The sequence below is a fragment of the Tiliqua scincoides genome, chromosome 3, assembly GCF_035046505.1.
Source record: "Tiliqua scincoides isolate rTilSci1 chromosome 3, rTilSci1.hap2, whole genome shotgun sequence".
In the NCBI taxonomy this organism is placed as follows: domain Eukaryota; kingdom Metazoa; phylum Chordata; class Lepidosauria; order Squamata; family Scincidae; genus Tiliqua; species Tiliqua scincoides.
This window is the reverse complement of record NC_089823.1, coordinates 35,760,830-35,779,033: the sequence shown is the minus strand read 5'-3', so window position 1 is coordinate 35,779,033 and position 18,204 is coordinate 35,760,830. Positions and strand designations below refer to the sequence as shown.

Below are 18,204 nucleotides of genomic sequence, written 5' to 3'. Positions count from 1 at the left end.
GAGAACATTCTCTCTGAAGATCTTCTGCTCAATACATGTTTGTTTTGGAAGCATTTAGATTGTAGATTGTGTGCAGGTGTTTTTATTGGGCTGCTGCTTTAAATGCTATTGATCTACTGTTTTAGGAATTGTGGATTTACTATTTATGGATTTAATTTTTTTAATATGTTACGCTTCATGGGCAACCATTGACTGGAAAGGTGGAATAAAAATACCAGTGCTTTGATTCTTCATATTCTGCTCTCTGCAAGCACTTTTATCCATTAGTAAAACCTGAAAAAAATATGTTTTTAGCCACATGTTTTGCAGTCTGTTCCCCATTTTGTATTTGATGCTTCCATGGATGTAATTACTTTGTGGATCTCTTCCAGTCCTTTTGAGCAAAAGTTAAAACTAAATTGGGCAAAAAGTGTGAAAGTTATCACCAGGAGCCCTAAACTGGCTGAACACAAAATTATTTTTATGTCTGTTGCTTTAATAAATCTTGACAAGAATCGGAAATTTTGCAATGAGCTTTTAGTCCCAGGACATTATTTTGCACTGAGAAAAAGTCATTCCCAAACAGTGGAGTAAAATTCATGCTCTGAGCACACTTTCCTGTTCATTCAGTGGACTATATTATTAATGCCAAGTGCTGTTATTCTCTCCTTGTTTGAAACTTGCAATTAGCCAGCTGGTAGCTGCGTATCCCCAAATGGTATAGTTTGGTGTTCTCTCATTATGTTGCGTGAGCCCAATGATTGTTTATCTTTTAAAATTTAAACCTGCCCAATTCCCGTTGGAAATCTCTGCTTATCTACATCTTCAATCTGTGTTCCATTTTCTCCAGATCCATGCTGCTTTTAGCACATAAAGAGCATGATTCAAAAATGCGCACTTAGTTTTATCTTTTTGTTTTCTGGCTCATTGTGGCAACCAAAATATGTGCCTGATTTCCACACCGTCTTAATTGTTGTTCTAAAGTGTTTTTTAAAGGTGATGTAATTCAGTCCGATTGAAAAATTTTTCTTCTTTTCTTTCTAGCCTACAGATGTTCTCCCCACTGTAGAAAAAGAGCAATCGAAGGAGAAAGAAGAAAGAGAAGCAAAGCCAAGGAAAAGAAGAAAGGTACTAACTCCTGATATTTCAGCATCCACTGTAAATGCTTTTCAGAGGCTTTCAGGAGTACTTGCTACTATAAAATGGTTTTATGAGAGAGAAATTTATCAGGAATTCAGATTTATCAGGAATTACTTTTTTAAAAACATTAAAAACTAATTCCCCCCTTAAGTTTAGAAAGTTGTGTTTTAAGCCATTGAAGATGGTTTTATTAAAGAGAGATTATTTCCTTTCTTGACAATAAGCATCTCTCGGCTTCATTTTACTCCACTTGTACATCTCAATTGAATGAAAGTTCACATTATGACTAGAGGAATTCAGTATAGAGAAGTACTGCATAAAAGAAAACAAAGAAAGGAATACAGGGAAAGGTAGAAATTTAGCCTGGGTTACCAGGTATTCCATCTTCACAGCATTCATGCTTTTTCGCATCTGCTGTGATCGGTATATGACATCTTGTGTGAACCGAGAAGCTGTTCCTTAAGACTTCCCCTGTGGTGCTGTTTGTGTTATTTATGTTGCAGTTTGTGTTATCTCTATAAAGTGAATGGATACCACTTCTCCCCCTGAGGAGTCACTTCGGGCATTTTCACAAATGTCTCCTATTGTCTTGGCATCTTCAGTGCACCTCTTCTAATAAACTCTCCTTCTGTCTTTCCCCAAACAAACAGGTGCTCATGCACACAATCATCTCTTCACATTCTTACACATCCTAACTATACAGAAGGGCTCCTTACGGATGTGGTTGTCTTATAATTAATAGAAGAGCAAGTGAGCACCAACATAGTATCCCTGTCCCTCATATTTCTTATTGGGTGATTAACCCCTTTGGGACTGGGTCATCTCATTCCTTTGCTGTGTATACTGCTTTGAGAACTTCTTTCCTGAAAATCAGTATATAAATATTCTTAATAATTATATATGGAAGAGAGCCCATTTTAAGAGGGCTCCCACTTGTTGAGGTCCACTTCTAAGGCCTTCAGATCCCTCTTGCAGATGTCCTTGTATCGCAGCTGTGGTCTACCTGTAGGGCGCTTTCCTTGCACGAGTTCTCCATAGAGGAGATCCTTTGGGATCCAGCCATCATCCATTCTCACAACATGACCGAGCCAATGCAGGTGTCTCTGTTTCAGCAGTGCATGCATGCTAGGGATTCCAGCACGTTCCAGGACTGTGTTGTTTGGAACTTTGTCCTGCCAGGTGATGCCGAGAATGCGTCGGAGGCAGCACATGTGAAAAGCGTTCAGTTTCCTCTCCTGTTGTGAGCAGAGAGTCCATGACTTGCTGCAGTACAGAAGTGTACTCAGGACGCAAGCTCTGTAGACCTGGATCTTGGTATATTCCGTCAGCTTCTTGTTGGACCAGACTCTCTTTGTGAGTCTGGAAAACGTGGTAGCTGCTTTACCGATGTGCTTGTTTAGCTCGGTATCGAAAGAGTGAAAAGAGTGAAAAGAGTAAAGAGAGAAAGAGTATATTATTTCCATATAGAAAGGAAAAGCATGTAGATTGAATGTGCATCATTACATGCATATGTCTATTTCGTTGTAACAACAGAATGTTGCTTCCTTTAGCACTGTTTCATTTCAGCACTCTTCACCCTAAATGAATTGACAGTTTTTATAGCCAATGAGAGCAGTATGTTCCAGCCAATCAGCACCATCTTTGCTTCAGTGCGTTAGTGCTTCTCCTTTAGTGCTTTTATCAGTCAGCACTTGGCTTTCAAGGACTGGATCCCTCACATCATTGGAGATATTACTGTAGCAGTGAAATAATTGTAAGTGTGTTGATCATACATGAAAATGTTCGCTTGGGTCTGCTTGCAAATTTTTGGGAAGGAAATACTGGAAACTGTCAATATGACAAAACTCTTTTTGATTTTTTTTTAAGGGAGAGTCTTCATATCTCATTTTCTGTGCAGTCTTTAGTAACATTTGTTGCTTTGAATTCTGTAGGGATATAGCTCTGAATCCAGACATGCAAAAGTTGCGAGGAAATGAACATGGCAAGGATATCATAGTAATTTATAGTGCCCAGCAAACTTCATTTTTCCCCCTCCCTCTCACTCATTCTTTAAAAAAAAAAATCTTTTGCTCTTTAGCATCTGGACTGGATTAGAAACAAAATAATAAAACTTCCTGTGTGAAGAACATTTTCCCTACAGCCCTCTTTGAAGGAAGGGAGTATGTTCAGGTGTCCTTACTGTTGTGGAATTTCTTGTTAATATCAGTATCACCCTCAAGAGGACCATTATTTTCCTGAAGGAATTGAGTGACTCAATGAATGATGTAATGGCTCCATGAAATAGCCATTCCCCGATTACCCTAGGTTTTAAATGAGGTAGTAAGTCCCACTGATTTTTGTCAGATCCTTATCTATGTATGCTATGTTGAGTACATAAAACATAACTGAGAATGGCTTGGTCTACAATCAGTGCACATAGTAGGAAAACTTTAATTTATTCAGACTTTAAGACTCATTGGAAAACAAAAGCATATATGTCGATGCTACATCCAATGAATCCAATGTGGTTAAAAGCATAGGGTAGTGAGCAGCAATACTCTGAAGGTGTTTTTTGTATGCTGAAAAAACAGTCAGATAATGCTTTTGTTTACACTGGATATTTTAAAGTTGGAGTGTCAAACTTGCTTCATTCAGAGGGCCAAAGTTAGCATCAGTGGCACCTGCTGAGGGCTGGAAGTGACATCATTATGCAGGTGATGACCAGAAATAAGCACTTCTGTTTTCACCTAGGAATTTGTTAGCTGCAAATGACAGAAGAGAAAAATATGTGAATCTTGATCATGTATAGTGCACTTTCAGTAGCTCCAGTACTGCCACACAGTGTTCCATCTAATTTTTTTCCTCTGCTATGCAGAGCAGTTAACGAACTGCTCAGCAGTTAATGAACAGTTCATAACCACTGTCATCTTAAAATGGGCAGTGACCAGTCTGACTTAACTCTAATGTCTGTGCCACCCACATCCTCCCTCAACCAGCAGTCACCCTCTAGTGCTGTGTCCCCTCAGTCACCACACCGTGGTCCTAAAGTACTGACTTTCTTTGAAGCATCACTTCAGTGCTTTGCACTCATGTCTGGCTACCTGGCATGACAGCTATCAGTGGTCTGCACATCATGCCTGGTTTCCCCTCCACAGGCTCCAGTAGGCATAAGGAAGATAAGAAAACAAAGGGAAGAAATAAGTTGGCCTTTGGCTCTTATTACAACTGGGAGGGGTAACTTTCACAGCTCAGTTATCACAAGCCCTAGTTATTCCAGGGGCCAGATAAAGAGCTTCTGTGGATCTTATGTTTGATACACCTGCTCCGAAGTATCCAGGTTGAAATCTAAAGTTCATGAGAAGGGGCTTCATCAGAAAAATTCCCCTAGTTTACGGATGTGAAGACCCATTTTTATCAGGCTCAGAACAAACAGATACTTATGTATGCGTGTTAGCAAGATTCCTTCAGACTAGAGTATCATTGTACGCAATATGCTGTTCCTTTTATTTTTCTAGAAGAAAATTTCTGATCTTCTTTCAAAATCGCCCTCTAAGCCTGGAACCCCTAAAGACTTGCAAAAACTCCTGAATGAGCACTTTGGTGCTAAATGCTCAGTGATTGAACTAGAAGAATTAAAGCTGCCAGGTAATAAAGGGTGGTGTCAAAGATGTACTGGCTGAAAGACCGTGTTTTTTGCATTCACCTGGTAAGAAAACACTAATCAAAATGTGTTTCCTTGGGAAAGTAATATCATCGGTCCACCTCTTACTTGCAACAGACTTGTGCAAATTCTATTATATACAGTTGACCCTGCCCCCCAAAAGACAGAGGAATATAATGTAAATAGTGCAGGTGATTCCACCCCCAATCCCGCTTACTCATGCCCCGGAGCAAGCCAGACAGTGCAGTCCTGTTGATTGCTTGCATCAGACCAGCAGCCACTATGCCAGTGCTAGCCACTGTAAAAGCATTGTAAAGCCATTTTCAATTACTTGTGTGTAAGTAGCACAGGCAATAAGACCTGTGCCATCCCACTAGCTTTGTATCCCAATCCCCAGCTGAGGTGAGTAGAGCACAGAGCAGCGCAGGGGCTGGGGTGTGTGTGGTATGGAGGCAGGGAGGGGATGTTTCTGGATGGGAGAGGGCAGAACAGGGAATGGATCAGACGCAGGAGGGAGGCAGGATCTGAGGAGGAGGCCTCCTCTGTATCAATCATCCCTCCTGGGCCTGAATGCCCTTTATGGGGTTGCTTGGACTTGCTCCAGCTAAATATCTGGCAGACATCCAAGTGGCTCCATTGGGCAGGCTGGGGTGTTACTCAGGGTAAGGGGAAAAATATCCCCTTACCTCAAGGACACTTACAGCCTGCTCCTAAATAGCATTCCTGTCCTACTGCGTGAGCGCTAGTTAGGATTGGGCTATGAAATGGAAAAATGAAGGTGCTGTTCCCTCAGTCCTCTGTGTTACCACTTGACTTTTTTACTGTGCTTTTAATTTTTAAAAAGACAGTACATATTTGTTGGATTTAAGGGAGTTTTGACTATACAGGTGTAACCTTTTTATATAGTTTATAAAAATATAACCTTTTCTATTTTTTATCTTTGGATTTGGGGGGAGAATTAAAAGTCACACACACCTTTGCCTCCTTTGCCCCGTCACACACACACACACACACACACACAGAGAGAGAGAGTAGTAACATAGGGGGATTGCTTTAAAAAAACCCACAGAGCATTTTCCTCCAGCTTGTTTGGTTTACCTTTCTCAGAGCCGAAAATGAGAAGGAAAACCAGGTACCCTCTGCTGAATTCCCCCCCCCCCCTCCTTCAGCCTGAGATGCTGCAGGCTGTCCATGCTCCAGCCTACACAAGCAAAACAACCCAGCAAGCAACTCTTCCCTGAAATCCGAAGCATGAGATTTAGGCTACAATCCAATACACACTTTCCTGGGAGTAAGCCCCATTGACTAGAATGGGACTTACTTCTGAGTAGGCAGGCATAGGACTGGGTTGTCAGGCTGCCATCTTCCCCACACTTTCCTGAGAGTAAGCCCCATTGACTAAAATGGAACTTACTTCTGAGTTGGAAGGCATAGGACTGAGCTCAATGGCTCAATTGATTACAATGGGACTTACTTCTAAGTAGAACGCACAGGATTCGACTCTTAAAAGCTCAGCATCCCCCCTGCGAAACAAGCGGGGACAGCTGGCAAGGGGGGGGCTGAGTACAGGAGCGGGACATGGTGAGGGAGGAGGCAGTTGAGAACCCCTGCTTTACTTTTCTTCCATCCCCAAATGTCAGGCTGTAGCACTATTTGCTTAACTGTACGCAAGTTGTGTAATTCTATGCAATTTGTGTAAAATCATATGTTTCTGGTTGATTTGGCACAACACGTTTTTTTTCAATGGTGGAATTTCAGGGAACGAAACCCCAGCAAAATAAAAAGGTTCTACCTGTATGTGATTTTGGCTTTGAGTGCTGACTTTGGAATGTAATCCTTGCATACGATGCAGCCCAACTGTATTTGTACATGTTCTCTATTGGTTGACACAAGCAACTAGTTCACACTGGATGGTATATCCCACAGAAGTGTTTCAGGATCATATGTAGCTACTGTCTTATGGAGCAATGTGTGTGCAGGGGTGGCATCAGAGGTCACCCAGGTGAGGCACTGAAAAAGGGCCCACATCCATCAAAGGGCCCACCTGCTTTGGCTGACTTCTGAAACCTCCACACCAGTGGAAGTGGTAGACATCCCTTATACATTATGCACAGCTAAAGAGGCAGTACACTTTTGTTTCCAAGTGTTTCCACAATCATGCAAATTGTAGTGGTCACATATGTGTAGATTCCACGTGGACGCATCAGTTAATATCAGTACCACCTTCGTGTTAGTCTTCAGTTCTCCCTGTTCCTGATATTTTTGCATTGAGGCTGCTGGCAAGGGTGAACTAGTTCAAAATTACTATTGCCAAAATTCCATATATTCTGCATAAAATCTCACACAAGTAAATATTTATGTACATACAAACAAGGAACTACTCATTTGCGTATGGACCCTTTGCCCATAAGTGTTAACAGACGTAGGTGTAAAAGCACAGGAAACATAGATTAGTGCAAAAGTAGTAGTGTGACCAAACTGGCTCTTCTGATTTGTTCCCTTTCCTCTGTGGCTGTCATGCCCTGGCCTTTATTCTGCAGCTGGTTCATCATGTTGCACTGTTACAGCCATGCACCCAAGTCCCTGCCAGCTGTTTGTGCAGCACAACATGAGCATGAATCCTGGAATCAAATGTCTTGAGGCCGTTTTTCCAACAGAAGGAAATTGTAATCCTCTCTCACTCAAGGACCACTACAAGATAAATGTCACTGAATATCCGGCCAGGCTTTACATAAACTGAACATAACGGAACTGCATGTTTGGGAATGGGGAGGAAGCCCAGGAATCTCTAAATTATGTGACCTGTGAATTTCTGGCAATAACAGTTCTAAAGAGTTTAGAGTTTAATATCTTGCTCTGTAAAGTACTGGCTGTTGGAGACACAGAAACCTGGGATTTGCCGTCACGGGCTGGGCCAGCGGTCTGTCAAGTCAATCTGTGCTGTTTGTGGTGTCGGTTCATGATTCAGGCCTTGAAGCTGAGAGAGCTGCAAACATTCCGTTGTGTTTCTGGCCAATTTTGCAATGCTGCATTTTCGGCTAAGGAAGGAGGGATAATTTTGGAATAAATCTACACAAGGCTGAAAGTTGTTCCCATCATTTGGTTAATCTTCTTTAAAGCATCTTGTTGTTCCCTGTGAGTTCTTGTGAAACTCTGTCTTTCCAGGGAGACTTTTGCCTGGCTTTCAGCAACTAAGGATTCCTGGAAGATTTAATCTAAGGACTTAGTTATCACATCAAGCAACAATACTGTTCTCTTGTGGTTTCAGATGCCTGTTTTCTCCCTGCTAATGACCTCACCCACAGTTTTTCTTCCTACCTGAAGGAAAGTGAGTAACCTTTTGGTCAAAAGGGATTTCGTGATTGTAACTCTAATTGCGAGCTGTTGTGATGGATTGCCTAAAGCAGGGGTGCCCAAATTCTAGCCCAGGGGCCATTTGCAGCCCATGGGGAGCCACCAGTCTCCAGTGAGTGTCTGGCCCTCCAAAGACCTGCTGGAGCTTGTGCTGGCCTGAAGCACGAGGGCGACTGTTCGACCTCTCACGTCAGCTACGGGCTGAGGGCTCCCTCCACTGCTTGCTGTTTCATATCTGTGATGCAGCAGTGGCAGCGAAGGAAAGGCCGGCCTTGCTTTGTGCAAGGCCTTTTATAGGCCTTGAGCTCTTGCAAGATCTTCATTCATTCATATAAGTTCCATCTCTAATATATTCATTTATGTATATTTATGTACATATATTCCAATTTTAAATGTAAATTAATTCTTTTTTTTTTTCCTGCCCCCAACACACTGTCAGAGAGAATATGTGGCCCTCCTGCCAAAAAGTTTGGACACCCCTGGTCTAAAGAGATTGCACTAGAAACCAGAATCTCACTTCTTTTGTTCAAATCTCACCTTTGACATGTATGTGGCAATCAGAAGCCATTCCTCTGAGCCTCAGTTCCCCAATCGCAATATGGGATGATAATTCCCTACAAGGTTGTTGTAAGGATTACATTGAGATAATACATGTGAAGCACATTCAGAAAGTGCTTGACATATGCTAAGTATCATTAAGGGTGCAATCCTAACCCACTTTCCAGCACCAACATAAGGGCAATGCAGCTCCAAGGTAAGGAAACAAACATTCCCTTACTTTGAGGAGGCTTTGGTGAGTGCTGCCCAACTGCAGGATTCAGCACATGCTGCACTGGAACCGTTGTGCCAGTGCTGGAAAGTTGGTTAGAATTTGGGCCTAAAATGATTAATTCTAACACTCATTCTTTTCCTGAAATATTTATTGTAAAATTGTAATATGTGGATGTGTACATAGGTCCATCTGCTTAGTAAGGTTAAACTGAATTTTATTTGTGAACATTGAGAGAACAATTTCTGTTGTAAAATGTCATGTTCAGCAACAAACCTTGTTGTGTTAGGTGCTTGGTGATCCACAAATTACCATATTTCCAAGTGTGACATTTTCTTAAAGGTGAGACTCAAATGATCAGATGGGCCATCCCAGTCTCTGTCATTCCAGTCTCTGGAGTGGCCAACCCACAGCACTCGAACCACAAGTGGCAAGTGGACGCTTTCCAAGTGACACATGCAACAGAGTCACTCCCTCTGTTGGCAACCTGAGCGAAGCCTTCGGCAATGTCCCAGCTATGTGCTTCTTGGCTGGGACACTCTCTGCTGTTGAGAGTGGATAGGAACTGATGCTGCTTGCCTCTGGTGGTGGTGGTGGACAGACCTGCTGCACTTCGTCCTGCCCCACCATGTCCCACTGCACCAAATAACTGCTTCACCAAATATCCCATCAGCTACCTGAGCGAAGCCTCTGTGCCTGACTGCATGGGTTGGCTTGGTGCGAAGGCCACTGCTGAGCCAGGATTAGCGCAGGTCAGTCAGCCACTGGTTGCCTGCGTGCAAGTCATGCTGTTGCACTACCTCCCAGCCCAGTATTTGGCATGGGCAACTGGCAGCCGACTGGCCTGTGCTTGTCTCAGCGGCGGCCTTTGTGCCATGCCAGTCTGTGCAGTAGGGCACAGAGGCTTCGCCCAGGTTGCTGACAAGGTTGCAGCAGTTATTTGGCATGGTGGGACAAGGTGGGGCACAACAACAAAAACCCTTTGACATGTTGCAGCCAGTATTCACTGGCTTCAATCCTTTCACAGGCTCTTCTCTATCATGCCCCGATGTAATGTGTCATTGCTGTATGTTCTAAATACCTGTGCTTGCTGCATGCTATGTTTCATGTTGCAGTCTGTCCCAAATGGGCAAAGCTCCGTAAAAGCCACGAGGAGAAGAAGTCGGTGGTGATGTTGATAATCTGCAGTTCTGCTCTCCGCTGTCTGGAACTCATCAAGTATGTCATTAGCCAACATAATAGAGCCTGGCATCCTTTTTGAGGTTTTGCCAGAAACCACAGAATCAAAGGCCAAGTAAGGGCACTGCTCTCTGCTAGTCTACTGAGTCATTGGTATAATAGCCTCTGCTCCTTTTTCATTGTGGTCTGGACTATTTGGACAACTGCAGCTTACTTATCCTGCTTTTGTTTTATGTTTAAAACTACTTGTCAAGAATATTTATTATACCACTTTTCAACAAAAAAGTGCAGAGCTCATATACAAGAGGTGACTTAAAAATATGCAACCTGTTGCACTAGATTAGGTTAGTTCTGTGAAGCTTTCATCTTCAACTAGTGAGTTGGGATGCTACTAAGGAATTACACACCGGGCCAGCCAGTGCCAGAGGACAGGCAAGTTGGGAACTGACGGAGGGCCCATGCTCCCCCAGGACCCACCCCTGACCCCTGAAACTCATGAATACTCACTCTTCTGGTGGGCAGCTGAGTGCTATGAATTACCCTTCTAAGGGTAATTGGCCAGGGGTTAGGAATGTTTCATATGAGTCTTGCATGGGCCCCAGACCCACTTGCTCAGTTGGGAGCCAACTAACTAGGTAAGCTGGGAAAGGATGGTAAGTGAACTATGTGTGTGGGGTAAGGGTTGCAAGCACATATAGGGCCCTTCATTGCATGTCCCATAGTCCAGCACAGTCTGACATAGTGTCACAACCTGGCGCTGCCCTTGGTTGCAACCTTGCTAGAATGACACTGCCAGTATTTTCTTGTTTTGTTTTGTTTGTTTTTTAAGAGGAGGGGGGGATACAAAATGGAAAAAAGAAACAGAGCCCCTTTACCTTTAATACTTTTATCAAAGAAGACATTTCAGTAGACAGAGCTTTGCATATCCATGTTTAAGTATTGTTTTGTGCATAAATCTTAAAGGTGAATCTTCCTTTTTCCATATATATGATGTCAACTTCTTCCCTTAATTTTTTTTTTTTTTTTGGCTCTCTTATTTGTTCTTCTAGGTCTATAACAGCGTTCAAAGGAGATGGCAAGGTTATGAAAATGTTTGCAAAACACATAAAGGTAAACTTTGTTTGAGCCTACTGTTATGAAACAGCTGTCTGCTCACCCCATGCCTTTGGTCTTAGTTACAGTAGCTGCTGCTCTTAGAGATCTCAGAGCAGGACCATGGCATCATGAAACCATTCCTGACAGTATGTTGATCTCGCTTATCAACATCTCTAGTTTTGTACAGCCCATCTGAGCAGCAAGAAATGTCTCTCTGTATCCTACACATCCAAATTTGAGGCAACTACACAAGTTATATATCTGAATGCTTCTTTCCATCTTGGGCATGCAGCATAATAGCCTTCACATACCTGTAGGCAAAGCTGCAAAGTGTGTGATTTCTAAGCAACCATTTTGGATGCCAACTTTAAAAATGTCAATAACACAGAATTCAGATTAGTGCTTGTTAGATTTTTAAAAAAAACACCTGGCTGTAGTTCCAAAATGCTTGTGTGTGTTTATTGCACAATGACCTGGCCAAATATCTAATGCTTATTAAGGTATTCCCATGTGGCTGCTGTACTGAGTCAGGTCAATGGTCTACTAATCTCTTATGTATGTACTCTACTTGATCATAGCTTGGTCAGGTTCTCATGTAGAGGTTCTTCCCATCGCTGTTACCTAAGCCCCTTTCATATGAACCTGCCAGGATAGAACCTATGACCCTTTTCCATACAAAGCATGTGCTTTGCCTCTAAGCTATGGACCTTCCCAATTTCACATGTCTGCCAACTGCAGCATATTCTGTACTTTACTGTCCAAAGCACTTGGATAAAAACTTGGCAATTTATATAAATGCTTTCAAACAGCTACCTGCCATGTGCAGTATATTTCCTCTTCACTTTGTCCTGGACAAGTTAGCACAAACTCAATCTGGTGTAAGCTTTCTAAGGCTGTACTTCTCTCGGTTCAGCTGAAGGATGCAGACTTTTCAGCTGTTGGTTGCAAATAAAATCCTATACAGTACTTAAATACCAGAAAAAGTAGAAATGTTTAATGGCCAAGTAAGAGGAAGCAAACACCATTTTCAGCTGAGTTTAGTTTCTTTACTCTTGAAAGTTTTTTATTTGCATTCCCATTTTTCCATGTAGTAACACTGAGCATTTCTTTAGAATTTTCTTCTGTCACCTGAACAGGTTGTTACATATTTAACAGGGAATCAGAAATGCTTATAGTTCTATCATCTTCCCGGATGCAACCTTTGTTTTCTCTGACCCAGATACAAGAACAGATGACGAAGCTAGAGAAAGGTGTCATTCATGTGGGTGTGGGGACACCTGGAAGGATAAAAGCACTCATACAGCAAGGTAGGCTTCTCATACTTCATACAGTTTCTCAATCAGTGGTACTTGTACCACCAGTGGTACTTGAGGTGGTATCTGGTGGTATATGCGGGATCCCCAGGCCCCCAGCTGTCTGGCAGCTAGACCAGCAGTGCAATGCAAAAAGCAGAAGTAACAGGCTTGGCCGACAGAGCTCCAGTGTGCACTTTTCGTGCACTGGAAAAAGCCCTCCTATACACCCTTAAGGGCCCAATCCTATCCAACCTTCCAACACTGGTGTAGCCGCAATGCAGCCCTGAGTTAAGGGAACAAATGTTTCCATACCTTGAGGAGGCCTCTGTGACTGTGTCCCTAACACAGGAGGCATTGCATATCCCATAAGTATAGCAGTACTGACACTGGAAAATTGGATAGGATTGAGCCCTAAGCCTCTTACTGATGTCTGTTGCATTACATCTGGCCTCGCAATCCAGAAGTAACTGGAGATGGCATAGTAACTGGAGATGATCCAGTAGGTGGACCATGCGAGGTGATACGGTGGGGCAAAATGTTGAGAAACACAGGGCTAGGAGGTGTTGCAGTAAATTGCACACGTACATCCTAGAATGTTGCATGCATCTGTTTATGTGGGCAGCAGTGATCACATCTATGTGATCCTGATGTGAATTTTCCCCAAAAGCTTGTAGGATACTGTGACTTTAAAGGCAGCATGAATAAACTCACTGCACACCTTGAGATTCTATTCATGGATCCTGTTACTATTTGAGAAACTAGCTGCCAGTGCAGTGCAAGAGATAAGTTGCCTGGTGGCTGTTTTGCTTTTGTGTTTAGCTGTTGAAAAAGCCTGGGATTGATTACCACTGAGAAGCTTGCAGGGATCTTGCTTTAGTCTGCTCGCTCACAAAGACAGGCTTAAATATGCAAAAACCTGGCTGCCTTGGGACAGCAAAGAATCTGAAAAAGTCAACGTAATTTTGATATGCTCACATTGCATTACAAATGAATTCCTTGTACTGTCTCCTTAGATGGCCTTAGTCTGACAGCTTTGAAGTATGTCATCTTAGACTGGAATTGGAGAGATCAGAAATTAAGAAGATTAGTTGACATCCCTGAGGTACAATCTTTTTAAAAGTCTAGTTTTTTTTCATACATGATTAGCTTCTTGGGGTCTCAGAGAGACATCTTAGATTTTGCATTACAAGATGCAAAGGAACTTTTAGGACTTTTATACAAATATATATCAGAATTTGAGTTCTCCAATTTAAGACTGAAGAGATTAAGACTGAATGTTTAATTTACAAACTGTAACACTGAGGGCCCAATCCTGTCCAACTTTCCAGTGCTGGTGCAGTCACAATGCAGTCCTGAGGTAATGAACATTCCCTTACCTTCAGGAGCATCTGTGACTGCCCCCTTGTTGCAGGATGCAGCACATGCCCCACTGGCATGGCTGCACTGGCGTAGGAATGTTTGGATATGATTGGGCCGGAAAGTTATTTTACATACAGGCAAAGCTGGATTTTTCACTATTTACTCAACCAGTATATAAGCAGAGAAATTCACAATATTAATTCAATTAAAGCTGTACAATTTAAACACTGGATCCGTAAAAGAAATGGACACAGTGGTAGAGGCAGAAGAGTTTGAACAATAGTTTTGAAGAGCTAAACTTAAAAAAAACCCACAGAGAATGTTTAATGCTTCTGAACATAAGGCAGGGGAGCAGGGCAGAAGGGTCATAGGAGTGGATTTAGGAGAGCCAGTGTGGGGTGGCATTTTTGCCTCCCACTCGCCCTCCTGTTTCTCGCTTACACAGGGTACTTGGTTTTTCATGGCTGCTGTGCTGGGAAAAGGGGTTGGTTGGGAACAAGCACCTGATGGTATCTTAATTGCCTCTTTCCTCCTCTCCAAGTTCTTTAGCATCCTTTACCCCCTTCTGTTCATTTTAACCCTCTAAACCTAAACTCATTTCCATTAAAGTCCCAGCAGTTTCTATGACATATCCTTCCAACAATATTATTTAGCAGTGTAAGGAAGTTGTGCTGCTTTTTGAAAATCTGTATTTGTACTAAAAGGTCCACAGAAAGATCTACTTACACCATGGGTGGTAGTTTTGGTTTTTAAGCTTTAGAAAAGTCTATAACAAAATGTGTTGACTCCCTCTGCTCTCCCCCAGGAAGAGAGTATCCAACTACGAGTTTGTGCCACAAACTCATAGTGTGTGCCTAAAGCCAACACTCATCTTGTTCTGTTGAGAAGATACGATATCTTAATAAGGCATGTCATTTGATGCTGTCAGCTGAATTTAGACGTCTTACCTGAGAGCTTGCAGAGAAATTTCCACTGCCTCCAGCCTTCAGTTTTAGGCTGCATACTTAATATCCAGGCCCCTGATTTGCATTTTAGGACTGGGATGTTGAGAGAAGTGTGCCAGCCACTGTGAGGCCTAATTTACGGCACGCACTGTTCTGCTCTGCTATGTCAGATCGGCACCCAGTTAGCTGGAACAGAAAAGCCCTTTGCTACAGAGAGCCTTTTTTGCAGTAAATATGCAATGTTCTGCAGACTGCCCTCCTAGTTTGATTTACGTAAATGCATCCTGCTTTTCAGCCTTGAAGGTCCCCCAAGGCGGCTCATAGTGGGATAAATTACAAAGCAGTTGCATGGATCCACAGTAGGAATAGCTGAAGTTTGACTGCCTCCGATTTCAGAAAAGTGCACTGGCTGCTCAAATGTGCTGGGAAAGTCATTCAGTAGATGAATTGTACTTAGATGAAGTACTTAGCTTCAGTAACTAAGGCAAGAAGGTGCCCCCTTGTGGCATCTTTCTGTGTGACATTACTAAACGAGTTGCTGCTATAATGAGTAATGCCTATACAAAAACTGAGGTTTATTGAATTTGCTCTCCAGCTGCAGTGTTACAACCAAGACATTATTTACTCTCAATTATATCTGATGGGCTTTCAAACAGGTAAATGTTAAAACTTCCTTGCAGACAAATACAAGACTTTTTTATTAGTCTGCCTGGCCTCCTACATCTGCGCCATATTGCACAGGCTGTCTTGAGCAGTGGATCCAGCAAGCTACCAACCTATAAGGGGCTGTTAACTGCCATGGGCAATTGTGGCTCACACTGGGTGAATTAAAATGCATATTATTAACAGATGGTGTTATATTACAGGGGAGTTTTTTTGTGGGTAAAAGTAGAAGTGAGAGAACTGCATGGCTTCAGCTATGTGGACTGAATATTTTCTTCATATTGAGAAAAGCAGCATGCATGAAGGCTTTACCACAAACCTACTGCTTTCCACGTAATATATATATTTTTTCTATAGATACGAAAAGAAACAATTGAGCTTCTGGAGATGAGTCTGATCAAGATGTGCAGAGATGGTTCTCTGAAGCTGGGACTCTTTTAATTAAAATATTTGTAGATGAAGACAACTCATCTACAGTCTAGACTCTCATCCAGTCTAGAATTCTTGTACCTGAGAATTTGGTTGTGCGACACTATGCAAGTATTCTCAATAATGTAACAATATTTTGCATTTTTTAGTACATGGCAGAAAAAAGTGTTACATCTTTTTGTCATACTGAAATAGTTTGTGTATAATAAATGCATCCTTTTGCATCTAGTCTTCTGCTGGGAGCTCTTGTCTATAGTATTATGCTATTGAAAGTGTTGAAGTTTTCTATCAGCATGGAGGGCACCTGTCTTTGAAACATGAATGAACTCCACAATAGTGCAAACAAGGGTGTGGATTTCTGAAAAGTAGCCAGACATGTGCTGCTGGTTCCTGCTTTGAGGATTTAATAGATGAAACTTAAGTTTCAGGGATACCACAGAATTCACTTTTGGAAATTAAAAAAAAAAAATCTTGTTTACTATGTGATGCTTCTGAGAGTATTTGTACTTGACACAAAGCATAATTCATTTGTGAAAATTATGTGGACAGAGTAATCCAGTGCCCTGATGTAGGTGATGAAGAGGTGCAATTAGAGACTGTTAAAATCCCAGTCAAGTCTAGCCAATCCCCCTCATAATGTATTTGTCTGCGGGCAAGCATTTCCTCCTCAACCCAGAAAATGCATAGTGGATGTCCTCAACACCCACTTTCCACAACAAGAAAGCATCTTGAGTGAGCAAGTGCTGCATGGGGATTTTATGAACAGCAATGGTGGTTGCTGCCCTAGTATAGGGGAGACAGATTGGCTCTCCCATCAAAAGCAAGGACATGAATTCCCTTTTGCTGGTGCTGGGAGCTTTGTATTGTTCTGCTAGAACAGAGGAGTTGGTTTTGCAAGGGTAGGCAATGTTGACAGCTCTCTGCTTTGATGAAAACTCCAAGAGAACTTGGAGGAAGCTGTGGGTTTTTTGAGATTTGACATTTTATCCGCAGTACTTAAGTGCCCTTAATTAAATCCAAAGAAAAAAAAATTACTTTTTTGTCTGGCCATTCATCTAAGGAGCTCAAGGCAGCATACAAGAATATCCCCCTTCCGTTTTATTTAGCATATCTGCCTTAGGGCCCAATCCTATCCAACTTTCCAGCAGCGGTGCAGCAGCTTACCTTATGGAGGCCTCTATAACTACCCTCTGACCACAAGATGCAGTACACACCCCGTTGGCATGGCTACACCAGGGCTAGAAAGTTGGCTAGGATTTGGCTCCCAGTCTCCTGCTCTAACCATTGCATGACCTTATTATCAGAATCATTCTGCAGTTGCAAGAGATGTTTCTAATATGAGAATGTGTCCTGTCATCTCTGTGTCTGCTTTCAGCCACTTTCTAAAAGGCTTGACACAAACATCACTTTATAGTTAGCCATTTTTTTTCCTCTGTCCAATTTGTTTAATCTGCAATCTTTCTCAAATGAAGAAACAGCTGTTACATGTGAGCAAATTGACTAAATTGCAAACAATTCAGTATCAGTCGGTATGTGTTACTATAAGTACTGTACTCATTTGAGCCACAATGGTAAAGTATTGATACAGCAGGCTATTAATCCTTAAAATTAATTAAATAAAATCAGCCTGTGAAATAGGTTTGTCCGAGAGAGAGAGAGATTGGGGAGCCAGTGTTGTGCCATCACTTGATGCCTCTTCCAGATCAAAAATATATGGGTGGTAGGAATGGATGGGAATCTAGCCTCTGCCGTAAGAAGTTCCAAATGATTTAGAAAATGAATTTATATTGTTGCCACTTAAAGCTAACTGGCAGGGGAAGCTTTAATCTTAATATGTGGTGATAAAATAATCATTTCTCAGAAGAATATAAATCAGTTGAAAAGTGGCTTTCAGCAAATCCCAGGCATTTTTCCCCCCACAATCTTAAGATAATTAACTAAACCGCTAATAAACACTTACAGTTTGTCTTTCTGGTTCTGCGACTGACATTTATATTTTTAGGTATGGGATTCCCCTTCTAGCTTCAGCCCCTTGTGGGGCTGTCCCCCACTCCAGAGAGTTCCTTAGCCGTCAGGGAGTGCAAGGGGCTGAGGCAGTGGGGAATGTTTGCAGTAAAGAGCAATAATAATATGCAATATTAACAAAAAGAAAAGTGGTTGTTATTCTGAATTATCTTTCCACTTTCATAAGGGGACATGCACAGCAAAGTACGGTCATTCTTACCCACAGAAACCTGAATGGAATGCTGATTTGACTTGGAACATGCACCACATTGCACAGGATGTCACATATAAAATTGTCAGTACCTCATGGCAAGTTTTATCCACAGATGTTTGTATAAGCATTCCCCCCATATA

General features: G+C 42.1%; 1 protein-coding gene across 1 annotated transcript in view; it reads left to right on the top strand.

The window, feature by feature from the left end:
- The window catches only part of CMSS1 (cms1 ribosomal small subunit homolog), a 243,268-nt gene extending 226,913 nt beyond the window's left edge, over positions 1-16,355 (top strand). Inside the window, exons 3-10 of the mRNA XM_066620880.1 lie at positions 1,024-1,107; positions 4,614-4,743; positions 8,028-8,087; positions 9,998-10,100; positions 11,111-11,171; positions 12,376-12,463; positions 13,465-13,553; positions 15,775-16,355. Coding sequence (XP_066476977.1) covers positions 1,024-1,107; positions 4,614-4,743; positions 8,028-8,087; positions 9,998-10,100; positions 11,111-11,171; positions 12,376-12,463; positions 13,465-13,553; positions 15,775-15,858 — 699 coding nt within the window. The 3' untranslated portion in view covers positions 15,859-16,355. The remainder of the gene's footprint in view (positions 1-1,023; positions 1,108-4,613; positions 4,744-8,027; positions 8,088-9,997; positions 10,101-11,110; positions 11,172-12,375; positions 12,464-13,464; positions 13,554-15,774) is intronic.
- Positions 16,356-18,204: the final 1,849 nt, after the last annotated feature.